The sequence below is a fragment of the Bison bison genome, unplaced genomic scaffold, assembly GCF_000754665.1.
Source record: "Bison bison bison isolate TAMUID 2011002044 unplaced genomic scaffold, Bison_UMD1.0 scf7180017864038, whole genome shotgun sequence".
NCBI lineage: Eukaryota > Metazoa > Chordata > Mammalia > Artiodactyla > Bovidae > Bison > Bison bison.
The window spans coordinates 290343-316278 of NW_011494610.1; the positions used below are offsets into that span (position 1 = coordinate 290343).

At 47.8% G+C, this 25936-nt stretch overlaps 2 protein-coding genes across 8 annotated transcripts in view; both read left to right on the top strand.

Annotated features, from left to right (window-relative positions):
* Positions 1-19969, top strand: part of DNTTIP1 (deoxynucleotidyltransferase, terminal, interacting protein 1) — a 22207-nt gene extending 2238 nt beyond the window's left edge. For 2 of the 4 annotated variants that reach the window (XM_010835024.1, XM_010835023.1), the window contains 11 exons: positions 6212-6310; positions 7993-8061; positions 8324-8380; positions 8635-8691; positions 9706-9782; positions 10029-10074; positions 13020-13078; positions 13179-13239; positions 17359-17430; positions 19456-19511; positions 19608-19969. In XM_010835024.1, the coding sequence (XP_010833326.1) occupies positions 6212-6310; positions 7993-8061; positions 8324-8380; positions 8635-8691; positions 9706-9782; positions 10029-10074; positions 13020-13078; positions 13179-13239; positions 17359-17430; positions 19456-19511; positions 19608-19746 (792 nt within the window). In that variant the 3' untranslated portion in view covers positions 19747-19969. Of the gene's footprint in view, positions 1-6211; positions 6311-7992; positions 8062-8323; positions 8381-8634; positions 8694-9705; positions 9783-10025; positions 10075-13019; positions 13079-13178; positions 13240-17358; positions 17431-19455; positions 19512-19607 lie in introns of all 4 variants that reach the window. The other 2 variants (XM_010835025.1, XM_010835026.1) reach the window with 2 other exon arrangements.
* Positions 19970-20071: 102 nt separating this feature from the next.
* UBE2C (ubiquitin-conjugating enzyme E2C) lies at positions 20072-25936 on the top strand. 4 transcript variants are annotated; one of them, XM_010835027.1, is made up of 6 exons: positions 20072-21211; positions 21769-21796; positions 22841-22948; positions 23367-23571; positions 23678-23737; positions 25528-25936. In XM_010835027.1, the coding sequence occupies exons 1-6, from the start codon at positions 21111-21113 to the stop codon at positions 25590-25592; spliced, it is 567 nt and encodes a 188-aa protein (XP_010833329.1). In that variant the 5' UTR covers positions 20072-21110; the 3' UTR covers positions 25593-25936. The 4 variants fall into 4 exon arrangements, with proteins under 4 accessions (XP_010833329.1, XP_010833331.1, XP_010833330.1 ...); XM_010835029.1 differs by having other exon boundaries at positions 21017-21211; positions 22841-22927; XM_010835028.1 differs by lacking the exon at positions 25528-25936 and adding an exon at positions 24235-24491 and having other exon boundaries at positions 21018-21211.

Sequence of the window (25936 nt, forward strand, 5' to 3'; positions counted from 1 at the left end):
GGAGAAAGAAACAGAAAAAAAAAAAAAAAAATAGGAGTTAAGACTCATGGGTGATCCTTCCTTGCATCACAGTCTTCCTAGCTCTTTCTAGTACCTACACATACCTAAAGTTTTCCAATTTGGAATCCCCACTCCAAGAATGTTTTTTCTCTTTGGGGGTAATTTGAATACCTCTTATTGTTACCAAAGCAAGTTTGGGTCTCCTCACCCATGTGTGTGCTAAGTCACTTCAGTCATATCCAACTCTTCGTGACCCCGTGGACTGTAGCCCGCCAGGCTCCTCTGTCCATGGGATTCTCCAGGCAAGAATACTGGAGTGGGTTGCCACATCCTTCTCCAGGGGATCTTCCTAACCCAGGGATCAAACCTGCGTCTCTTAAGTCTCCTGCATTGGCAAGTGGGTTCTTTACCTCTAGCGCCGCCTAGGAAGCCCAAGCAAGTTTGGGTCTGCTCACCAACACGCAGTAAAACCAATCTACTGACAGCAGGTAGTGGTGAAGGAAAGTGCAACATTTACTGCTGGGCAGCGCCAAGCAAGGAGGCTGGGGGCTAGTTTGTTTCTGTTATAGTTACTTAGTCACTAAGTCATGCCGACTCTGCAGCCCCATGGACTGTAGCCCACCAGGCTCCTCTGTCCATGGGATTTCCCAAGCAAGACTACTGGAGTGGGATGCTATTTCCTTCTCCGTGGGATCTTCAGACCCTCATCTCCTGCACTGGCAGGTGGGTTCTTTACCACTGAGCCACCAGGGAAGCCCTCCGGGGACTAGACTAGTGCTTGAAACACCCAGACTCCCCAGTAAGTTTCAGCAAAGCATTTTTAAAGACAAAGTGAGGGAGGGGCGTCCCAGGGTATGTGATCAGCTTGTGCACAATTCTCTGATTGGTTGATGGTGAGGTGGCCATGTGGTATCACAGGGAGTAACATTATTAACATTTAGGCTCTGCTCATGTTCATCAGGTAGTTCATTTCTTCCACTTCGTGGTGGTTTTAACATCTATTAGACAACTCAGGAAATGTGCATCAGATGCTGTTATTGAGGAGTTTTAAAGCAGAGGATATGGGAGAGGAGTCTGCTCCCTGTCCTCCAAGGCCCCATAGGGTCAGCTCCATTAGTTGTGCCAAGCTGTGGTGAGGATGAAATGACTTGAGTGTAATGTGCTCAGCCTGTGCTTGGAATGCAAGTGTTTTTAGTACTTGTTTAATAGATAACCATTGTTACTGTTTAAAATTCATTTTAATATCTATTAATAATCTACACGGCTCTACCTGAATTTGCCACAGATGCTTCAGTCCCAGCATATTAAGGACTGGACTCTTTTGTTTTTCTTCCTAAATCTTCTCTTGTATTTATTCTTTCATTCGAGAAGTATTTACTAAGCCCTTGGCAATGCACTCCAGTACTATTGCCTGGAAAATCCCATGGACAGAGGAGCCTGGTAGGCTACAGTCCATGGGGTCACAAGGAGTCGGACACAACTGAGCGACTTCACTTATTCACTTACCATAATTCAGGCACTGTTCTAGGCACTTAAGGATGTAACAGGGAACAAAATGGGCAGCGTCCTTGCCCTCTTTAAATAAATGTGTCCTTTGTCGGGGAATGCCAGAGAGAAGGAGAAGACAGTGACCTGTAGGGAACAGAGGTGCTCTTTCATAGATTGTGTCTAGACAGGACATTTGAGCAGAGACCCAAAAGAGTGAGGAAGGAACAAGTCATGCATTTACCTGGAGGGAAAGCAATCCAGGCAAAGGGAACAAGGGCAGAGGCCCTGAGCCAGGAGCATACTTGGCACGTTCAAAGCACCAGAGTGGCCAGTGTGGTGGGAGCCAACCAAACCAGGAAAGAAGTAGGAGAGGTGACCAGACCGCTAACAGACTCAGCTCAGGCAGAACCTTGAAGCCGGAATGAGAACTGTGAATGAAAAGTATTACCTGCCACATCAGAAAACAAAGGATGCTGCAGCCATCAAGCCATCTCTTTACAGCCCCCCTGCCTGGAGCCCCAAGGGAACTCGGGGTAGAAACAGGATGCCCGCCATCTAGTGGTCAACTGCTGCAACCACCCCCAACAGTGCACCCCGAGGGGACTCGGGACTGAGAAAGCACAGGATTCTGGCCCCAGGAAGCTGAGGCACACGTCAAAAGAATGGTTTCAGTGAGCCCAGACTCTTGCATCTTTCCGTACATAGGAAAGCACTAAATTCCTTAACTGGACATAGCTGGTTTTCTTTATTTAACGGTAATCTTTTGATGTTCCGACTACCTGCTCTTTGTTGCAAAAATTCCTGTGTCGATATCCTGGCTCCCCACCTTGCCCTCTTGGAGCCGTCTCTCAAAGCTGTCTTAGATGCTGTGTCCTGGACCTAAGTCCTCAGTTTTGTCCGCCAAATAAAACATAACTCTCAACTTTTAGGTTGTGCTTTTTTTCCCCCAGTTGACAGAACTTTGGGTTTTATTACAAGTAAAACAGAGGCTCTTGGAGAGTTTTGAGCAGAGTTCATGAGGAACATTTTTTAAAGAGTCTCTCTGACAGTCATAGAGAGAGTAGACTTCAGGAGGAGCAGTTAGGAGGCTTGAGATGACAGTGGCTTGGGTATTAGCAGTAAGGGTGCCAGGAAAAAGTCAGATTCTATATGTCTCAAAGGTAGCAGACAGGATTTGCCAGTAATTCAGAAGTGCCGGGTAAAAGAAAAAGAGAAGTAAATAACTCCCAAGTTATTTGCCAGAGGCAACTGTAAAGGTAGAATCACCTCTGACTTGGTATGAAGAAGATGGAAACAAGCAGAGGCATCGGGAGCTCAGGGACAATTTAAATGAGATCATCATCCACTTAAAAACCAGAGTCCAGTGGGCTCTGCCCTCCTGCATCTTCCAATTCAGTCCTGGGGTCCCGCACATTCCACCCCACACTCTGACCAGCCTGCCCTTCTTCTTTGCCTCTGCCTTGGTTCAGGCCTTCATTATTTCTCCCACTGTAATCCTTAACTGCCTCAGCCCACCCTCCATAAATCCGGTGATTTCTAAAATGTAAATCCTTTAAAATCCCTCCATGACTTTTCCATTTTTTTCTGGGTGAAATCCAAATTCCTTTATGTGGCATATATGGCCCTCTGAGATCAGACCGCAGCCACCCCTTGCTGTATACCTAGTTATTCCTGCCCCTAACTTCTGCACTTCCCAGGATGCCCCAAGTATTCTTATACCTCTGCACCTTTGCATACGCAGAAATAAAGGGGTTAAGCCACTAGGAAAAGACTAGACCAGGATTATCTGTCTCCAAAGCACTTTCCTTGTTGCTTGTCCAGATAGTGGATACCATGATTCAGGAACTTTCTCTCCTGGACACATGCTGAATAAACACAGTTTGTGGCTTCACGTTGTCTGTGAAGATACCTCCTTGCCACGCTTGTTTTTAGAACAAGGTACAAATGACTTGATTACATCACAGCTTCGGATAAGTCCAGGCTGTTGATCAGCCTCATCAGGTCACTTTGTTTAATAGTATTCCCAAATCTCAGCTACCCATTTTCTTAAGAATGTTTAGAATAATAACTTCTAGAAATGGCTGATCTTATCCAAGAAATGTTTAATTTTATCGATTTATTCTTGTTACTACTAAATGCACACCCCTTTAAAAAATATTCTAATAATATAGCTTAGAAAATGGAGTGATAGATGGATTAAATGGGATGGGTAGATGGCTATGTGATAGCAAATACAGCAGAAGGTTCATTGTAAACCTAGAACCTATTATACAGAGTGAAGTGAGTCAGAAAGAGAAAGATAAATTCTGTATTCTAACGCATATATACAGAATCTAGAAAAATGGTATTATTTACAGGGCAACAGTGGAGAAATAGACATAGAAAATAAACATATGGACATGAGGAGAGGGGAGGAGAGAGTGAGATGCAAAGAAAGGGTAACACGGAAATTTACATTACCATATGTAAAATAGATAGCCAACGGGAATTTGCTGTAAGGCTCGGGAAACTCAAACGGGCTCTGTATCAGCCTAGAGGGGTGGGATGGGGAGGGTATATATATGTATATATACCTCTGGCTGATTCATGTTGAGGTTTGACACAAAACAGCAGAATTTTGTAAAGCAATTATCCTTCAATAAAAAATAAATTAATTTTTTTTAAAAAGCTTAATTGTAGACTAGGTAATAGGTATTAGTATCAATTGAATAAAAGTAAAAACCAAAAATCACTAAAACTCACCTTACAGAATCCCAGACTGTTAATAATGAGCATGTAGTCTCCTGTATTTATTTGTGTGTATGTGTGCACACGCACATGCATGTTTAAAAAATACATAGGATCATTTTACACAGTTCTGCAACAATATATTTTGGTCATGTTTCTAGGTCAGTACATAATAGCTCACGCTGACTGTTTTGTAATAGTTGCAGAGTAGTCTAGTGTGTGAATGTACTGCAGTTTGTTAGCTAGTCCGTAGAACACTTGGATTATTTACATTTTTCTCTATTACAAACAGTTCTACATTGAACACTTTGAATGTATATCTTTGTTCACCTGTGAGAGTATTTCTAAAGGATAAAGTTATAAAGATGAAATCGGTGGATAAAGGAGGAAACATTTTTCCCTCAAGAAAATTTCTCTCCAGAAATTTTGTGCCGTTTTGCATTTCTCCCAATAGTGCTTGAGAATTCCGTATTTATCCTCATATCCGGAGGTGGCTTACACTTAGCCTACGTATGCCTTGTACTGCCCGCCTCACAGGGTGCTTGTAAAGTATCCATGTTATTTCATTTAGCGTTCACTTAGTCATTAGTCGACATTGAACACCAGTATTAATCTCCAGTTTTTAGTTTTTGTTTTGAAGTCAAACTTACCTGATCACTTCACTTAATTTTGCCTGCAGAATTTCCCCCTAAACTCTTTTTTTTTTCCTCCTAAACTCTTGAGCGCTCTAATCCAGTGCTTTCACTCTCTCCTCCTTGGTTTGGTGTACACCACAAAGGCATATATGTCAGTGATTGTACTTCCGCATGGTTGTCTCCCTCGGGGGGTTCGTGGGTTTTAGGTTTCAGAAGTTTTCTACTTACCGGAGAGAACCTATCTTCTCTCCTAGAGACACGGACTGTCTTTGATGTGTGCCCAGTGTCTCGGTTTGGACCTTGCGTCACCTTGTCCCTTGGTGCTTTCAGGCTCCAGCTCTCCCTCGTACCTGGTGGAGGAACCTTTCTGCCTTTCCTTTCCCCAGCCAGCTGGGGCTGCTGATAGCCGGGCGCCTGGCCAAGTCTTACCCCTCCCAACCTACAGATGTTTCTCTCAGATTGGGTGAAGTCAGGATTCAAGTAGGCTTTTCTCCCACTGGGTCTTTTCTGGCCTCCCTGACCTGTTCATCTCAGGCACTGGCCTTTTTTTTTTTTCCTTCTATGGAAGTAAAACATGTACATTATAGAAATTGAGAAGAGGTATAGTTAAAAAAAAAAAGAGAAAACAGTCATGATATCGCCACTTTAATATAGTGTATTCTCACAGTTCTTTTGTCTATGCTTGCTTTTTGCTATTTTAGTCTCATGCTATCCCAAACTGTTTAATAACTTCCTTTCTTCACTTTACTATATATCATGAATACCTTTTTGTGTCAAAAATATATTCTCCTGTACCTTCCTTACTGTGATTTTGATACTTGTCTACTTCTTCATGGTATAGATAGTCCATAATTTACTTCAGTTGTACTTGGACATTTAGGTTATCCTTTGATTTTGTACTGTCTACACATTACTGCTGTGAAGACCCTTCTTTGAGTACCTCCATGATGGTTCTCCTCTGTAAGAGTGGATAAAGAGGGGAAGTAGAGCCAGGGACCTGAATCTAAGTCTGGCTGATCTCACGGCATGGTCATGATTGCCTTTCCCTTCTTCATGCTTACGTGTGTGCTTAGTCGCTCAGTTATGTCTGACTCTTTGCAACTCCATGGACACCAAGCTCCTCTGTCCATGGAATTTTCCAGGCAAGAATACTTGAATGGGTTGCCATTTCCTACTCCAGGGGATCTTCCTCGAACCTGTGTCTTGTGTGTCTCCTGCATTGGCAGGCAGATTCTTTACCACTGAGCCACCTGGGAAGCCCCTTCTCTTCTTTATAAGGGTAGATTTTATGTACAATTCCCTTCCCGTTGATGCAAATCATCAGGACTTCTGGCTCTGTCTTCTATTGTACTTCTCCCTAGTTCTTCCAGAAGGCAGCACTGAATGTACGAGACAATGTCGGGGAAGAAGTGGATGCTGAGCAGCTGATCCAGGAGGCCTGTCGGAGCTGCCTGGAGCAGGTGAGATCAAAGAGGAAGAGAGATGTAGGCACAGGGGTTAGCCCTCCGGGCTCGGCGAAGACATACGGTCTCATCATGAGTGGTATTTGGAAGGAAACCCAGTGAGCTACTTACTTAGGGCTTGGAGCTTTGAAGACAGAGGGAAGGGAGATAGCTACTAGATGCCAAGTACTATGGTAGACACTTTCACCTGCATGAGTTCGTTTCCATCTCAGAAGAAACCTGTACAGAAGGCACATTTCAATTTCTAGTTTACAGATGAAGAAATTGTGGCTTAGAACAAGCAGGAGGTAGAACAGCTAAGATCTGGCTCGCCTCTGTAAGCGCGTGGTGACTTGATCACGTAGTCACAGCCCCTTTTGGTGTCACGAGAACTACCGCCCTTTCTGCCTCCTTGCCTCCCAAGGTGTGGTCAGGAGGCATGACGTCAGGTCTAGAAATGGCTGTGTGCTCAAGATAGTCGTGAACCTGTTTGCATGTGTCAGCTGCTGTTATTAATAGGAATTGTCAACATCACCCAGATTCTGTGCTTGACTGTGAGCCATTAGCTGTCAGAGATGGAATTTGCTTCATGACAACAGCCGCAAGGGCAGACTGGAGTTCAGTCCTCTTATGTTGTTGGTGTTCAGTCGCCAAATCGTGTCCGACTCTTGGTGACCCCACGGACTGCAGTATGCCAGGCTTCCCCGTCCCTCACTATCATGAGTTGAGGGAGTAATGTCTTCTGGGAGGTTGGCTGGCAAGCTGCTCAGGCACAGCCTCAGAAAAGAGCAAGACCAGGGCCTCGAACCTGAGATACGCATCTCATCTGTCTGAGGACCTGTTTTCCCAAAGCACAGAGTGCCTCTTTTTCATCTCGAATTTCCCTCGGCGTGCAGTCTACTTGCAGTGGGTTACAACTTAACCCTCATAGAGCTGAGCAGCGCTCTTTGTTTTGTTTTGTTCACAAATCCCGTCTCGTCTCTGGCTCCCTGTCCTTCCAGGTGCCTTTACCTGGTCCTGTGGCTTTGAAGCCAGTGTAGCTGTTGATGATTCTAAACATACAGCTCAGCCCTGAGCTGCTTCCCCATTTGCCTTCCTCCCCTCTATCCTCAGAGCAGCCAGCCCCAGGTTTTTGAAGATGAGTCGGATTGTGTCTGATCATGGTCCCAAGTCCCCTTTCTATGGGTTTGTTTCTTTGCTCGCCATCCAGATCACCCATAGAATGAGGCTCACAAGAGCAAAGCCCTTGCTTGTGCTATTAATTGCTGTGTCTCCGGCACTGACATACTAGGCACTCAATATTTATTAAAAACAAAACAAAACAAAACAAAACAGCAGCTTACTGAGGAACATGTTTAATATCAGTGCATATACTTAGAAAAAAAATGTTTAGCATATGTTTACATGGAAAAAGTCAAGAAGAGTCTTACATTGAAATGTTAATAGTATTTTGTGGGAACTGAGGTTTCAGATTTTTTTTTTTAATTTTTGCTTATTTACATTTTTGTAATTTTCCAGTAATGATCCTTCATTATTCAGGGTTTTCAAAAAAGGTGTTTATTTGTATAACTATTTCAGGGTCCCTTTGTACTGACCATGAAAAAGTTTTAACAGAGTTTGAAGTTGTATCTAGTGGAGGTAGATAGGTTTACCCACCAAAAGAGTGACTGATAACACTTTTTTTTGTCTTTTCCCTTCAGGCTAAACTACTGTTTTCAGATGGAGAAAAAGTAATACCCAGACTGACACATGAGCTTCCAGGGATAAAGGTCAGAGTCCCTGTGTGCCAGTGTTTTGCAGGGAGGACCAATCAGACTGGGAGGCTGGAGAGCTCTGTAGCCCCAAGGAGGCTGCACGGACCCCCGTTTGTGGGACCAGGTCTGAATAGCATCGTGCCAAGAGGGCTGCTGAGTCCTGGCTCAGGGGGGTGCCAGAGGGTGTGTTCCAGGGCTTTTGTCTTCTGCGGCCCCGGGGACCTGCAGCTCCCGGGCAGCGGCCTCCATCTGACTCCCTTCCCTTCCCCACCCCCAGCGTGGCCGGCAGGCAGAAGAGGAGTGTGCCCTCCGAGGAAGCCCCATTCCCAAAAAGGTGAACCGTCTCCTCATTTTCTGCCTGGGTAAAGGCCTTGCAGCTCCAGAAGAGGGTGGGCTTCCTCAGCGCCCCTTGGGGCCTTTCTAGCGTGAGAGGCAGGAGTCCTAGGCACAGTCACCCTTCCCGCTCACCCCCGAGCGTCATCTGGCCTCGCAGGGAAGCCGCCTCCTTCAGGTGACCCTGGTCCTGCCCGTGGGCTGGGGGCTCCCACAGGGCCAGGCCTCTCACGGCTGTTCTGTTCTCTGTGGCAGCGGAAGGGACGGCCTCCGGGACACATCCTGGCAAACGACCGGGCCGCCACGGGCATGGTGTGAGTAGAGGCCAGCAGAGCCGCGGGGAGGAACGCGCGGGGGTGGGCCTGGGGGAGGGGGGGCCGGAGTCGACCCAGCCGCTGCGGGCATGGTATGAGTAGAGGCCAGCAGAGCCGCAGGGAGGAGCGTGCGGGGGTGGGCCTGGAGGAGGGGAGGCCGGAGTCCACCACCTGGCAGCCTGGCAGACTCAGACTCATCTGTGCAAGAACCCAGGAAGGAGAGTTCTCTAGTCTGAGGGCTGAGGGAAGAAGGCAGCGAGGAGGGTGTCGTATCTTGCTTTTACCCCAGAACAGTTCAGCCCAGCTTCATTAAACACCAAAGTTTTTCTTTAAACACCAGAATTTTGTTTTATTTGTATGTACCAAATGCTTGTGGGGCTTCCCCAGTGGCTCAGCTGTAAAGAATCCACCTGCAATGCAGGAGGCGCAGGAGATGTGGGTTTGATCCCTGGGTCAAGAAGATCCCCTGGAGGAGGGCGTGGCAACACACTCCAGTACTCTTACGTGGAGAATTCCATGGAGAGAGGAGCCTGGCGTGGGCTACACAGAGTCAGGCACGACTGAAGTGACTTGGCACACACACACGAATGCTTGTAATGTGCCATCACTGCTCTGAACACCTAATATATACGTTTCCTTTTAATTCTTCCAACCACCCTCTGACAAAGGTATAATTAATTCTGCAAATAAGGAAACAGACTCACAATTACTTGCCCGAAGTCAGACGGCTAATAAAAGGCAAAACTATACCACATTGCCTCCAGGATGGTCATTTTCAAAGACTGTTGAAGGAACAGAATCTTTTTCAAACAGCTTTACGTGGAAGCCTAATACCAATATGTAAAAAAGATAAAGCCTCCCTGGTCAGGGAACTGAGATCCTGCAAGCTGCATGGCGTGGCCGAGGTTTGGGGGTAGGGTGAGGAGGAGCCGCACTGATCTGGTTAAGAGAGCTGGAGATAGTTTGAAACCACCAGCTTAAGAGATGGATTAGTGTAATCCTTATACCTTAGACTTGTCTCCTGCCTGAAGCAAGTTCATTCCTCACTTACACAAGACTGGGAGTTGCTACTGTTACCTCTTCAGACAGGTGAGAAACTGCAGCCCAGAGAGGTTCCCGGACTTGCCCACACGGCTAGATGGTGTCAGAGCGAGTCCTCGAGTGGACTAGGACCCGTTCTTTTTCCCTTTGCACCCCCTCTAACGGGGACCAGGCAGCAGTCTCCCTAGGGCTGGAGTGAGAGTGTATGAGGAGCTCCCACCGGTAGCAGCAAACTTTCTTGCAGTCCTAGGCCCTATCTCGGAGAATTCACCTTTCCTTTTTCCCTCCAAGCAGATGGAAACCAAAATCCTGTGAACCAATTCGCCGGGAGGGCCCCAAGGTATGATGCTGTGAGCATGGCAGTGACTGCTGTCCCAGGGAGACCCCAGTCCAAGCTCTGGGCTCCCCCTTGAGGGAAAGGGGGTGGGGCTGGGTGAAGGATGTGTGCGCCAGAGCCATTTTACCCGCCCACCTACCTCCCCACTCTGGCTTCCAGGAGGATCCCAAGTAAGGATTGAAATTAGGGGCAAAACAAAGAGAGGGCTTGGTCTTTGCTGCAGCCTTCTCCCTGTAAAAGCTCGGTGTCACCAAGACTTATCCAGTACTTAATATGTCACAGGCACTGCCCTACATCTTTGGTATGGATTGCCTCATTTAATCTTTATCACAACCTGTTGAGAGAGATTCTGTTACCTTTCTATGGTTCGTGAGCTTCCTTTCCTACCTCATGGCAGAAATTATTTTATCTGTTATCCTACACATTTGATACGCTTGAAGATACTAAGGACTACAGAGTTGCCCAAAGTCACATACCGAGTAAGTGGCAGAGCTGTGTAAAGCCAAGGTCCAGGGACACCAGTCTGGGTTCTTAAAACTTTAGCTTCTGTTGCCTCCAGAACAGTTGTTTGCAGGCTTTTTTTTTTTTTTAATTTTAATATTTTTAACACCAAAAACATTTTGTTTTGGGGTCTGCCAATTAACAATGTTGTGATAGTTTCAACTGAACAGTGAAGGAACTCAGCCATACACGTACATGTATGCATTCTCCCCCAACCCCCCTCCCATCCAGGCTGCCACATAGCATTGAGCAGAGTTCCACATGCTGTACAGGTGTTTGTTATCCATTTAAACATAACAGAGTATGCATGCCATTCCCAAAGTCCCTAGCTGTCCCTTCCCTTCCTGCCCCACCCTCTACCCCTCCGCCAGCAACCATGAGTTCGTTTTCTAAGTCTGGGAGTCGCTTTCTGTTTTGTAAGTCATTCCATTTGTATCGTTTCTTTTTAGATTCCACATGTAAGTGGTGTCCCATGATATTTCTCCTTCTCTGCCTGACTGCTCTCAGTGTGACATTCTCTAGTTGCATCCAGTTTGCTGCAGATGACCTTATTTCATTCTTTTTAATGGCTGAATAGTATTCCATTGTGTGCGTGCCACGTCGTCTTTATCCACTCCTCGGCTGATGGAGGTCTAGGTTGTCTCCATGTCTCGGCCATTGTAAACAGTGCTGCAGTGAACACTGAGGTGCATGTATCTTTGGGGAGCAAGTTTTTCTCTGGATATATGCCTAGGAGTGGGATTGCAGGGTCATATGGTAGCTGTTATTAAAGGAGTTCTCCATAGTGGCTATACCAGTTTATGTCGCCACCAACAATTCAGGAAGGTTCCTTTCTCTCCACACCCTCTCCAGCATTTGTTGTTTATGGATTTTTTGGTGATGGCCATTATGACTGGTGTAAGAATAGAATCTTTTCTTCAACTAAAATCATACATGCAAGCCCACCGTCCAGTCATAAATGATAGGTGAAAGCTCCACCATCCAAATCGAGGCTGTGTCCAGTGGAAATGGTCCCCCTGTTATTGTACTGGCCCGCTGCCTCCCCCAGTGCCCATGCCTGCCTTCTTCACCTCTGCTTCCTTGGAGCCGGTGATCCCGCAGCCTCCTAGAGCTCTGTCTTCCTCTCCAAACACCCCTGCTCTCTCTCCAGTGAGTCCTTCCTCTGCAGTGGCCTGTATAAGTGGGCATTCCCCAGAATTCTCTCCATTGCCCACTTCTCCACCTCAGGTTTCTCTCTGGATGACCTAAAGCATCCACGCTTGTTAGATCTTGGGGACTAGTACTTGCTGAAGTTGCCTTACCTCTTGGTTTGTACCCCCACCTTTCCCTCTAGTTTAAAACCTGTATATCCTACTGTCTGCTGGAGCTCTTGGCCTGGAATCTCCATAGGATTTCAAACTCAGCGTATCCAGAGTTGAAATCAGAATCTTTCTCCCAGACCCACTTCAACCTTCTCTTCTTGAGGCATCTTTGCCTCTTCCTTCCCTTCCCCTCCCTACATCCAGTCCCGGCTGATTCTGCCTCCCAAATAAATTCCCTAAAGAGGTTCCTATTCCCTCTTCTTCCTTCATCCTACTACTGCGGCCCTCATCTTCCTTTTTTTTTTTTTGGCCAAACTGGCATGCAGGACCTTAAGTTCCCCAACCAGGGATCAAACCCATCCCCCCTGCAGTGGAAGCGCAGAGTCCTAACCACTGGACCACCAGGGAATTCCCTCCTCATTTTCCAAACTGCTCTGTACAACTGCCTCTAACTGCCCCCCCCTCCTATAGTCGAGCCACTTCACGCCCGTTAGCCTAGTTACAGAAGAGCAAGCTATCATGAACGCAGATCCAGCTCTTCCTGCCTAGAGGCCTTCAGTGACTCCATCACCTCCAGGATAAATAAATAAAAAGCCGTCCACATAGTGAACGAGCGCCCCCAGCCCCGCTCTGCTTCCCCCCAGCCCCATCCATTGCCACTCCCGAATGCTCACTCTTTCAGCAGCACACAGCTGCTGTGGTTTCTCCCACGAGCTCCCCAACCGTCACCTGCCTGTTTGCGCTACCCCTCCTGCCTCCCCTCTCACTGTCCAGCTGTGCTCTCTGCCAGCACCACCTTGGGAGTCACCCTTCAAGGAAGCCCTTCTGTTACCCTCCCCTTGACTCCCATCAGGCCTTGCACTCATCTGTGTCACTGCCCACCGTATAGAGGTATCATTGTCCACATGTGCATCTGTGACCCTGTGGAGAACAGAGACTGTCCCTGATTCATCCCCTTAGCCCCAGTCCCCCATTCCCCTCTCCACAGTATATAGCACAGTGTGCAGTATTTTAAAAGTATTCAGTTTCTTAAATCAGCTGTTTGTTCAGTAATGGTCAAGGATGATGGTAGGAGAGGGCGGGGGAGAGTTTCTGTCCTGCCCACCAGATAAACCTCCACCTCACCAGCCTCTGTCTTTTGCACAGTGGGACCCAGCTCGGCTGAACGAATCTACCACCTTCGTGTTGGGATCTCGAGCCAACAAGTAAGTCTATACGGAATTGGTGCTGAGGGAGGGGGCCCTGAGGGGTCCCCCTGAGCACCACACCTGTTGAGATCCTCACCACTCGTCTGTTGCCTTGCAGGGCCCTGGGGATGGGGGGCACCCGAGGGAGAATCTACATCAAGCACCCACACCTCTTTAAGGTACGTGAGTGCCAGGAGTCGGGCCAACCCTGTCCGTGGAGTAGGCGGCACTGGGAGCTCTCCATGGCCCAGAGGAACCTGGAGTAAACCCTGACCCAGGAGCCAGGGCAGCAGGGTTCTAGTGGCCCCTCTGCCCTTAACCTTTACCTTTTGTAATTGACTCAACACCTCTGTGCCTCATAACATAGCTCCTGTCCTCGTCTATTTGCTGCGTGTCAAACATGGTTTTAAGTGCTACACTTATGTTACCGCTTGGATGTGAGTCAGGATTCTGTCTCCTGCAAATCCTGAGCTCTTAACCACTGCTGTATTCGTTTGTCTGCAAAATAAAGAGATTGCAAGCAGTTCTAACGTTTTCCAAAGAGGGGACTCCTCGTCTGAGGTATGCTTTGGTCTCCACTATTTGAGAAAATAATGGATCTGGGAGGGCATGAATTCATGCTCTTAAATAAGTTTATATTTTATCAGTCACAGGAGCATCCAGATACATTAGAAAAAAGGTAACACGCACGTGTTCAGGCTAATGGTTTTTGCACCTACGTGCAAGACTCGGTGCCCCTTGTCAGAACAGCTCCTGGGGTCTCAGAATCATGGGCTCTGGGTGCTACATTCGGTGCAAGTTCAAGTTCTTTAAAGGGTAAACCTACTTCTATCTTACCGGTCTTAGTTTGGGGATTTTCAACCTGTGTTTTGGCCTGCGTGCTACTACTTCATTTTCCTCCCTAGTGTCTTCAGTCCTGCTGTTCCTTTGATGACCTTCCCCCACCACCCCCACCCTTTTCTCTGCCTGACTGTTCTGTCAGATCCACCTTGTCCAAGACCCTCGCTGGCGTCATTGCCAAATGGATATGCTCTTAGACCTACTTCCAGTTCCTTTTGTGCAATGGTTTAGAGTATCATCTCAGTCCTGTTCCATTACTGACTAGCATGTGACCTTGGGCAAGTGGCTCCACATTTCTGAGCCTGTTTTGTCCTCTGTAAAATGAGAAGGATGCAAACCAGCCTTTTATGGTTGGTAGAATTAAGAGAGAATGCAGTAAAATACAGCCTTTTTTTGTAGTAACTTTTCCTTTTAATACTTATTTGGCTGCATCAGGTCTTAGTTGTGACTCACGGGCTTAGTTCCCTGACCAGGGATCAAACCCACCTCCCCTGCATTAGGAGGCAGATTCTTAACCATTGGACCACCAGGGAAGTCAGTAGTAATAACTTTAAAAGGAGTATAGTCTATAAAAACATTGAATCATTGTGTTGTACACTTGAAATTAGTATGATATTATGAATCAGCTATACTTCAAAAAATAAAAATAAAAAATGGACTTCCTCTATTAAAAAAAAGAGAGAGAGAGATAAAGCACAGTAAAGCCCCCAGACAATGCCAACATAGCAAGGGCTCAGTAAATTGTCATTACCAGCATGCTTTCCCAGTTCTTAGACCTATCGTTGGTAATAAACTCATGGCCAGTAGATACTCTCTTACTTTAATCTTTTCAGAATAATAAGTGGAGGGGAAAAGTTTTTGGTTTTTTACTTTTAATTCTTTACGACTGATGATAAGCATCTTTTCATCCATTTAGAGTTTTTGTGTTTCTTCTATAAACTGCCCGTTATACCTTTTGCCCATTCTTTTGTCCTTCTAAAGGCATTTTGCAAATTTCCTTTTTGTTTTTAACTTTTTTAAATTATAGAAATAATATATAAACCCATTCTTGTAAAAAGATTCAAACAATACACTAAAGCTCATAGGGAACAAGGTACCAAACTCCGCTTCACCCTTGACTCTGACTCTTCTCCCTGAAGGTCACCCCAGCACTATGGTAGCAGTTTTCAGTCCCGTGTGTGTGTGTGTCTCCTTGTCCTTCACTGATGTTTTGTTAATGTTATTGGTCTTATACTATATATATTGCTCTAATTTTTTTTTCACCCCAAAATTCATTCAGTCATTCAAATACCTATTGAGTACTGAGCAGTCTCAGACTGCAGAGATACAGCAGTGGGCAAAACAGACACACACAGCTCCTTGCCCTCACAGAGCTTACAGTCTAATGTAAAGCAAGCTGCATAGCCTGGAGCCAAATCCAATCTGTAGCCTGTTTTTGTCCAACGCAGAGTGATGACGTTTTTAAAGGGTAATTTAAAAAGAAAAAGATTACGTGACCAGCAAAGCCTAAAGTATTTAAGAAAAAGTGTGCTGACCACTATAAATCTAGGGAATAATACCTTAAGAGATTTGTCCATGTTATTAAGTCCCCCTCATTTAACTTTTTTTTTTTTAAGATTTATTTTTGACTGTGCTGGGTCTCTGTTGCTGCACAGGCTTTGCTCTGTTTTCAGAGAGCAGGGTCTACTCTCTAGTTGCGATGCACCGGCTTCTCATTCCTTGGCTTCTCTTGTTGCAGAGCTCAGGCTCTAGGACACACGGGCTTCAGTAGTTGAGGCTCCCAGGCTTTAGAGCACAAACTCAATAGTTGTGGTGCATGGGCTTAGTCGCTCCTCGGCATGTGAGGTCTTCCCAGATCAGGGATGGAACCTACATCCCTTGCATTGACAGGTGGACTCTTCACCACAGAGCCACCAGGGAAGCCCTTCTTTTTTTTGTTTTTTAATATTATTTATTTGTTTTTGGCTACACTGGGTCTGTGTCCAACCTTCTCTAGTTGCGGCAAGCAGGGTCTACTCCCGAGTTGTGGTGTGCGGGCTTCTCATCACAGTGGCTTTGCTTGTTGCGGAGCACAGGCTCCAGGCACTCGGTCTTCAGTAGCTGCTGAATGCGCACTCAGTAATTATGGCGCACAGGTTTAGTTTCTCCCCAGCATGTCGGCTCTTCGCCGACCAGGACTGAACCCATGTCCTCTGCATTGGCAGGCAGATTCTAATCCACTGGACCACCAGGGATGTGCTGACTCTGTTCATTTTAACAACAGTCCTATAAGTGTTAATACTCTCTGTTTTACAAATGAAAAAACTGAGTCTCAAAGAAATCATTGCCTCGATTTACACCACCTAATAAGTAGAAGAAACCGAGATTTATGAACCAAGTTTTTTTGCTTTTCTTTCTTGTTTTTTTAACCTGCCACCCCCTAAAAGCCCACCAGGCCAAATTGGCTACCTGCGCATATGCTCATCTCCAACTTTCCACGCCACATGCGCTCCCTATGGGCTGAGCTCTGAACCCCACAATTAAGTTCTTACTCATGATGCTCTTCTGCCTCTAGGGCATAAAGTGTCCTCACTTTGGTTTTAGAAAATTTGGTCACCTTAATAACCACATATGTTGTAAGCCACCTCCAATCACTTCTTCACAGAGGAGTACAGCTCTCAAACATAGTCACCAGTCTGACCAGTTGCCAGAGGTGCTATGTTTTAAGGAAGGAAAGGGAGGATACTCTGGTTTCTCTTGAAATCGAATATATCTTTTGCCTTTTACTAAAGATTTCTGTAGAGAGAAACAACTCTGAGTGTTCAACTCAGAGCCCTTGGCAGGGCTAATCTTTGATGTTATGGTGGTGGTTTAGTCGTTAAATCATGTCCAACTCTTGGCAAACCCCCACTGTAGCCTGCCACGCTCCTCTGTCCATGGGATTTCCCAGGCAAGAATATGGGAGTAGTTTGCCATTTCCTTCTCCAGGGGATCTTCCCCACCCAAGGATTGAACCTGGGTCTCCTGCATTGCAAGCAGATTCTTTACCAACTGAGTTACCAGGGCAGCCCCTTGATGTTATAATAAAAGATAAAAAAGTAAAGTAAAGCAAAGTGGGGAGTTCCTTGGTGGTCTAGTGGTTAGGACTCCATTCTTTCACTGCCATGCCCCAGGTTCAGTCCCTGGTTGGGGAACTGAGATCCCACAAGCCTTGAGTCTTGGCCAAAAGAAAAAACAAAAAAAAAATTTTTTTTTAAGGGAAAGGAATTAGAAGTGTATTAAATCTCTGGGAATTGGGCCCCTTTCCCTGGCCTCCTGGACTCAGCCCTGTTTGCTCTGAAGAAGTCAGTGAGCCCTCTCTAGCCACCAGAGGTCTTGTTGGTAAGAAAGCCCCAAAGGCTAAAAGTATGTTCTGAACCAAATGAAAAATTCCCATCACACCAGACTAATGTCTCCCCCTGTGGCTTCATCCCTCACAGTATGCAGCTGACCCCCAGGACAAGCACTGGCTGGCCGAGCAGCACCATATGCGGGCAACAGGGGGAAAGATGGTAAGCACTGTTCACACGTGCCACTGCCAGGGACCCACCAGCCCAGGGACCAGGGCTGTTGGTGACAGCTGCCTCCAAACCTGAGAGAGTCCACACCCAACAAATGAGAAAGGAGACTTGTAAGAGTAGAGAGGGCCCGTTCCTTCATGCTGAAGACCCGTCTAGCCCCTGCCTTTCCTCTCCTGTGCCCGGGTCTCCCACACACTGCCCCCTCCCCCTCCCATGGCACCCTCATATGTAGTTCATATTAGCTGTACATAAGAATAGCAAGTACAAGACACACTTAACACTCTTTCCCATCATGCACTGCCTGTCGATAGATTTCACCCCTCCATCACAACTCTGCCATCAGACGCAACTATGGAATCTCTTCTCAGCACTGCCCCAGACTGTACCCCTTGTCAGAAAAAATTAGCACATGCAGTGAAACTTGTTTGCCACACCTGGCAGCCCCTTTCAGAATCACTTCTACTTGAAGAGTTCTCAGCTCAGATCAAGCAACATCCTTAGGAAAATCATCTTCACATGTATTCTAAAACTGTCATGGTGGGGTGTGTCCATCACACGCACTGTCTCTCATCTGAAGATGCACTTAGCCCCACTGCTGGGACTGCTCCTGTTAGAATTCAGTGGCCTTGCAAGCCCCTGCACCATCCCCTACCTGGCTGCCTTTTATTTCCTAATATTTATGCTATACTCTCTTTCAAAAAAGATTTTAGGAAGCTTACTGTGGACACATAACATAAATAAGAAAAGAGAGGAAAAAAGGAAAGGCCGGATCGAAAATTAAGGCAGGAGCAAGACTAGTTATAAAAAAGGATTGTTGTTGTTTTAAGAAAAAAAGGCAGGGGAATTTTAAGTTACCAGACTGGGAGACCAGTGCATGTCTATAGGTTTTCACAGATTCAGTTCCTTTGCCCCTGAGGTGAAGACAGTCAAATGACTCAAGGGACACACAGTTATTTCTGACCCTAAGACTGGAAAGAAACGCCTCCCACAGAAGACTCATGTGATGAACATCATCGCCCACGTGGTAAATTCACAAGAGGGCTCTCCCAAGGCCGATCATGGCATTGTGCCAAAGCAATTCTGCAGGCCCCGGACCAACACCCCAGCGCCTGGACAGCAGTGCAGTTTGTCGTGTTTGCCCTTTTGCCTCAGAGTTCAAAACCAGCTTATCTTAGTTCCAGGGTTCACACATGGCTTCCTTCTGATTTCCTGTTTCCATGTGTATTTTGCTGGCTCTCTGGCCCTTTTGTGATTGAAGGATAATTACAATATTGTGTTAGTTTCTGTCATACATCAACATGGATCACCCATAGGTACATATGTCCCCTCCCTCCTGAGCCTCCCTCCCACCTCCTACCCCATCCTATCCCACTAGGTTGTCACAGAGCCCCAGTTTGAGTTCCATGAGTCATACAGCAAATTCCCACTGGCTATCTGTTTTACATATGTTAGTGTATATGTTTCCATGCTACTCTCTTCGTTTGTCCCACCGTCTCCTTCTTACTCCGCACGCCCCCATGTCAATAAGTCTGTTCTCTATGTCTGTACCTCCATCACTGCCCAGCAAATAGGGTCATTAGTACCATCTTTCTAGATTCCATATATATGGGGAATATACAATGCTTGTTTATCTCTTTCCAACTTACTTCACTCTGTATAATAGGCTCTAGGCTCATCCACCTCATTAGCACTGACTCAAGTGTGTTCCTTTTTATTGGCCCTTTAATTTTAAAACACCTCAGGGTCCCTTTTTACAAGAGATGGCAGCCATAGATAAATTAGTCATCATTGCCCACTCTCGCACCCAGAAAGTTTCAACTTAAGTGAAAGAATGCCTCAAGGAACTGTTCCCCAGACAGACAGTCTCTCCCTACTCTCTCCATTGCTAAATTATAAACTGTGACTACCAGCCCCTCCCTTCCAGCCCTTACTTTAAGCAGACATTTAATAAAGTGCTAATCAAGTTGACTGAAATGAACCATAGGCAATGATGACTCTCCTTTGCTCCTACTCTAGGCCTACCTTCTCATTGAGGAGGACATCCGGGACCTGGCTGCCAGCGATGACTACAGGTAAAACCAGTAGTCTCTGCTCTCCCCTCCCCACTGGGATGAGCATGGACCTACATCCTCCCTTGCTCCAACTCTCCTCCTCAATGTCTGTTCCAGAGGATGCCTGGACCTGAAGTTAGAGGAGCTGAAATCCTTTGTCCTGCCCTCCTGGATGGTTGAGAAGATGCGGAAGTACATGGAGACACTTCGGACAGAGAATGAGCATCGTGCTGTCGAAGCACCTCCACAGACCTGAAACTGGGTCCCCTGGTTACACTTGGCAGCCCTCCTCCAAGGCCCTCGTACCCACATGGCTGAGGCCACTGCTGGGACTGCTCCTAGATGGATCTCAGCGGCATTAAGCTATGCCTGGGCTAGTTTGTAGTGACTCACTGCAGAGCACCCCCAGACTGGCATGTGGTTCTATATTTGTAAAGTTATTGGGATAAGAAGCAATTAAACAGTTTGTAATAAACACAGATGGTGAGCCTGCTGTGAGGTCTGCCAGTGGGGCCTGACAAAATATCAAGGGCTCTAGAGGAAGTGGGTGTAGGAAAAAAGGACCAGGCACCCTCACCCCAGGAAGCCCAGTGCCCCCGCGAACATCTGCTTTGTGAGATGAAGCTGGAGACACCGTGTATTTTGCCAATCTTCCCTGTCCCTCTGTTTCTGTTTCCTCACCCAACTAAAGTGTGGAATACCAGAATGTGATGGCTGGCACCATGGGAGATTGATGACAAATCAGAAAAAAAAATGTAAGGTGGCTTTTATTACCCCCGTTTTATAGGTTAAAACTCTAAATTTTGTGCCCAGGGTAATGCAGCAAACTTGGAGAAGCAGCCAGTGAAGCTGTTTTCCAATCAGGACTCTGGCTCTAACCATCAGCTTCTAGTTTTTTCCCTCACCTACGTGTTCAGACACCTAAGGCCCCAACCAAAGTGCCTAGGACATTAATAACAGGTGGAGGAGCTGGGGTTTCCGGTTTGAGGGACGAGTGTGGCTTCCCAGGTGGCATACTGGTAAAGAATCCGCCTGCCAATGCAGTAGACAGCAAGAGACACTGGTTTGATCCCTGGATTGGGAAAATCCCCAGGAGTAGGAAATGGAAACATACTCCAGTATTGCTTAGAAAGTTCCATGGACAAAGGAGCCTGGCAGGCTACAGTCCGTGGGGTCGCAGAGTTAGGACTGAGCACACGCACACATCACAAGATTGGAGACTCTCGGTAAGGACGTGCAGGGTGTTGCCGACTGTAGCCAAGCGTTTGACCTAAAGGGATTCATCCCACGTGGACGTCTTCTAGGCCCTTTAATGGTTGGCGTTTTCCAAAGGCGACCAATCTATTACAGGTTCGTTAATCAATGACAGCCTCTTCTGCCAATCGCCAGTGAGAAGCCCGATTCCGTCGCCCAATAGTGGTACGCTGGTAGAGGGTCTAGCGGTTGCGCGATGACATAGCACTCTGGAGTGCCCCATTGGCTGGATCAAACCCAAGCGAGCCACTGATTGGTTAACGCTGCCGGAGGGTTACAATTCAAACGCGGGCGGGCGGGCCCGCAGCCCTGCAGTTGGAACTGTGAGCTCCGCGTACCGCTTTTCTCCGTCTCATCGCCGCCCGGATGGCTTCCCAGAACCGCGACCCAGTCGCCGCCAGCGTCGCCGCCGCCCGTAAAGGAGCCGAGCCCAGCGGGGGTGCTGCCCGGGGCCCTGTGGGCAAGAGGTGAGTGGTGTGGAGGTAACCCCCGCCGAGCCTGGCACGCCCTGGGCATTTGGGGCCAAGAGGGAAGACTTCCGGGACCCCCACCTCCTCCTGGAACGGGTGAGATACGGGAGTTAGAGAGACACGCCAGAAGCTCTCCTGCTCTTAAGAGACACTCCCGAAAGAGGACGAAAGGGGTAGGATCACTGCCAGGATCCTCTGTCAGTGAGCCGAGATGAAGATACTCCGGCGACCCTCGGTGGCTAGGCCGGAGGGTGGCGGAGGAGCGGGGTGGGGGAGGAAGAAGGGGGGAAATTGAGATCCGGAGAGAGACGCCAGAGAAGCAGATGGGGTTAAGAGTAAGCCAGATCCGTCCTTCGAGATCCTCGAATTAGGGAGGGTGAGGGCTCACTAGGACCCTCCTATGGAAATGGAGGTGACTGTTACCCAGGTGAGTCCGACTTCAGGGTAGAGGAAAGCCTCCGTGACAGCTGCTCCAGAGAGACTGGGGTGGGAGAAGATACCTGGAGTCCTGGCCCATCCAGACTCCTAGGTAACTCCAATTACTCTTTTTGCAGGCTACAACAGGAGCTGATGACTCTCATGGTGAGTGACTGGTGCCCAGATCCCCAACCAATTGGTCTACCCTTCCACCTCCTAGTCACTTATCAGTGGCTTCCTTTCCTACATCAGGCTCTTTGGTAGTCGTGGGGGTAAAAAGATGAGTCCACCTTTCTCTCTTTTGGAAAGAAGTTAATCCACCCCACCTACACGCCTTTTCTCCCACAATCTCTACTCCCCAGTACCATCCCCCCCACAGTGAAGTTATACCTAAAATACAGCTTTTATACAAGGCCTCTCCTTGTCCTGGCTGGCCCTACTTCCCTGCCCTAAGGTTTGAAAAAAGGGAAAATGTTAGTAGCTCAGTGGTGTCCGACTCTGCAACCCCATGAACTGTAGCCTGGTAGTCTCCTCTGTTGAGGGAACTCTCCAGGCAAGAATACTGGAGTGGGTAGCCATTCCCTTCTCCAGGGGATCTTCCCGCATTGCGGGCAGATTCTTTATCCTCTGAGCCACCAGGGAAGCCCTCAGGTTTATCCACACCCATCTCTCCATCCTTCTTAATATTTCTAATCCTGTCATACTTTGGAATGCTTCCTTGCTGGACTATGTTTTCTACATTAACCCTAGATACTCAACTCACATCCTTCAATGACCACATTGTTCCTCTTCCCAGTCTGCGAATAGTTTCTGGGCTTCATATATAACCAGCACTCAATAGCATGTTGAGGGAATTCCCTGGTCGTCCAGTGGACTCAACGCTTTTACTGCCTTGGGCCAGGTTCCATCCCTGGTCAGGGAATGAAGATCCCACAAGCCAAAGAACAGCCAAAAAAAAATAGCATGTTGAACTGAATTCCTACAGCCAGCATTAAAGGTCCAGAGCTGCCTTCTGCTTCCCTACACAGCATCTCATTTCTTAGCCTGGCAATGAACCTCCACAATCCCAGTACTCCCCTCAGGAAAGCATATCGGTTTGGCCCAGTTGCTTTATTTTGGATCAGAACGTGAGGTTAAGAGGAACGGGTTCACCGACTGGCCCCCCAGGAGCGAACTCTTCCAGCCCAGCATGTGTTGTTTCCTCCCCAGATGTCTGGCGATAAAGGAATTTCTGCCTTCCCTGAATCCGACAACCTCTTCAAATGGGTGGGGACCATCCATGGAGCCGCTGGCACAGTAAGTGCAGGGTTGGGAGAGGTGAGTGTGACTAAGCTGAGTCTGGGTAGAAGTGGGAGGTGAAATCCAAGTGCCAGGTCTGCTTCACGTCTCTTGCCCGGCAGGACACTCCTCTGTGTCTGCTGTGGTGCCCTGAGCTTGTGACCCTGGTCACCCTGAGTACAGTGAGAGGCTGGGTTTAAGGCAGCGCTGTCCATCTGAGACGCGTACAGAGGACCAGACAGCAGAGACAACTGAGCACACTAAGGCTCGTGGGCCTTAGACCAAAGGATCACTGAGGACCCCACCAGATACAAGAGAACGCACCAGACCAGTTTCATGCTTCATCTTCTGTTGAGTCCTGATGAACTCAGGGGTCCTGGCAAGTCCTTTATGTGGAGCTTGGGCTGGGAACTGAGGCTCGGGGCAGGAGGGTTAATCCGCGAATCTCTTTCTCCAGGTATATGAAGACCTGAGGTATAAACTGTCCCTGGAGTTCCCCAGTGGCTACCCTTACAACGCGCCCACGGTGAAGTTCCTCACACCCTGCTACCATCCCAATGTGGACACCCAGGGTAACATCTGTCTGGACATCCTGAAAGACAAGTGGTCTGCCCTGTATGACGTCAGGACCATCCTGCTGTCCATCCAGAGTCTGCTCGGAGGTGACTGTCAGGCCCGGCCCCTCCCCCAGAACCTGGGGACCTGTCAGGACTCCCTCCGGGCCGCCTCTCCTATCCACACCTGACCCTTCTTTTCCTCCACCTGCAGAGCCCAACATTGATAGCCCTTTGAACACACATGCTGCCGAGCTCTGGAAAAACCCCACAGGTAGGTCCTTCATCCTGAGGGCACCAGACCATCCCTCCCCAACCTTCAGAAGCTCCTTCAAACAACAGGAGGAATCCAGTGACTTGGGAATGTGTCCTGATGGCTTAAGGGGGCTGGGGAGGAGGGGAAGACGGTAACCCACTTCCACCTCTTCCTTGATGTGTCCGGTTCTCTTGTTTGCTATAAAATCAGAAAAACTAACCCATTCCACATTAATGGACCTTGGGGAGATTTTAAGTAGAAGACAAAGCTTTGTGCAAATGACTTGCTCTCTCAGGGCCGCTAGGCGTCTCCCCTGTCCCTGAGAGCAGAGCTACCCCCTAGAAGCAGAACCCATCCAGGAGACCTGTCTGAGTGGCCAGCAGAGGGTTAAGCTGTTGTGCTGGGAAACCCCTCCGAGCTCCCCAAAGTCCTCCCACGTGTGTATTCTTGCCGCTCTCTTGCCCACCTTATCCCCTGCCCCCATCAGTCACCAAGACCCGCCTGTTCTCTTCCAGCCTTTAAGAAGTACCTGCAAGAAACCTACTCAAAGCAGGTCTCCAGCCAAGACCCCTGACCTGGGATGTCCAGCTCTCCTTGTGTTCTTTTTTTTTTCTTTTTTTCCTTAGGCGGTCTGTCCATGCCTCAATTTCTGTACAGGACTCTGTCTTATCTGTGGTGTCATTTTTGTTTTGTTTCTGTTTTTTAAATTAAGTGTAGTTAAACCCTTGTGATAAATAGATTAAATAAATACATTTTGGGGTTTTTATAGCAAGTTGCTGTTTTGTCATTACCCAAGGGTTGGAAGTGCCCAGGGTCGGCAGAGATCAGGTTTAGGATTTGGGTTCTCTGCTCCACGGCCCAGGGAGTAGAAACAGCTGATAGGCTGTAGGGCTGAGCAAGGAAGTGACAGGATTCCCTCCCTTGTAACCTGAGTTATTGTATGATTCTGCATCTGTTTCCTCATCTATAAAACAGGTGTCACAAAATGCTAGTTTCTGGGAGTTCCCTGGGGGTCTAGTGGTGAGGAGTCAATGCTTTCACTGCTGCAGCCTGGGTTCAACCCCTGGGAACTGAGATCCCAGAAGCCACACAGCGTGGCAATAAATAAATACTAATTTAAAGAAAAGCAAAATGCTGATCTTATGGAGTGGTGACACAGACCAGGAACACAGGTGTTGTCCCAGTTGTGTTGCAGATGAAGCTGAGCCAGATCTTAAGACTGAAATGGAGCGATACAGTGTGTGTGTGTGTTAGAGAGGGCTGGGAGGAGGACCAGCTACCCACTTTAGGACAGTAGATTTTTTGACCCTGAAGAAGGAGCAAGATGACATTCAGGTAACCCTACAGCCGGCCCAGGGTCTGGGGAGACAGCCAGGGGAAGTTTTCTGGATGAAGGTCATAAGTCACCCCTGGCCCAGGTCCTCCACTGGTGGTTCCATCTCCACTGGGGCACATTCACCTGCTCCATCTCCCAGCATTTCCTCTGCTTGCTGCACCACTGGTCCAGAGCCCCAGCCCCCTGGGCCATCTTTCCACTGACCCACCATAGGCCTTTGGGCCCCTGGAAGGAAACCCCCGTGTTGACCAGCTGGGTCCCAGCAGGCCGAGGTGCTAGGCCCTGCCCAGGTCCTGCAGGAAGATCTCCATGAGAAGCTTAGGTGCACTCCAACAAAGCCCGAGCGTTGCCCTGCTCGCCTAGCCTGGTCAACTGTCTGCAGCTGCTTGTGCAGGCCTGGGGTAGGGCAGGAGGAGGAGATAGCAGGGAGACCATCAGGAAGGTTCTCACCCACCTTTTTCTCTTAATCCAGCTAGCCCACATCCCTGTGCCCCGACCAAGCTGTCACATGTGGAAAGAACTGCGGTTGGAACTTAAATGTCCTCTGATCAATTTCTTCATCTCAAATTGTGCTGTTGGCTCTCTCCTTGGAGCTTAGACTCATGTTGTTCAATCTGCTGTGCATATAAACCTTCCTGGGATTTTATTCAAATACAAATTTTGATTCCGTCCGTCTGGGTGGGGCCTGACGCTCTGCAGTTCCAGTTGGCTCCCAGGTGGTATCACTGCTGTTGTCTAGTTAAAGGTACAGAGCTGTCTTCTCAAGGTGTGCTCCTTCCACGTGTCACCTGGATCTGGCTAGAAATGCAAGTTCTTGGCCCCAGTAATCTGTCCAGATGATTCTGATGCTGTCAAATTGAAAATCACCAGACCAGGCTTCC

What these genes read in the sequence shown, in the direction of transcription:
- UBE2C (XM_010835027.1), top strand. Translation starts at nt 21,111, where the DNA reads ATGGCTTCCCAGAACCGCGACCCAGTCGCCGCCAGCGTCGCCGCCGCC. An exon ending in TAAGTGCAGGGTTGGGAGAG is followed by an intron (nt 22,949 to 23,366) that starts GTGAGTGTGACT and finishes CTCTTTCTCCAG; the next exon opens with GTATATGAAGACCTGAGGTA. An exon ending in CATCCAGAGTCTGCTCGGAG is followed by an intron (nt 23,572 to 23,677) that starts GTGACTGTCAGG and finishes CTCCACCTGCAG; the next exon opens with AGCCCAACATTGATAGCCCT.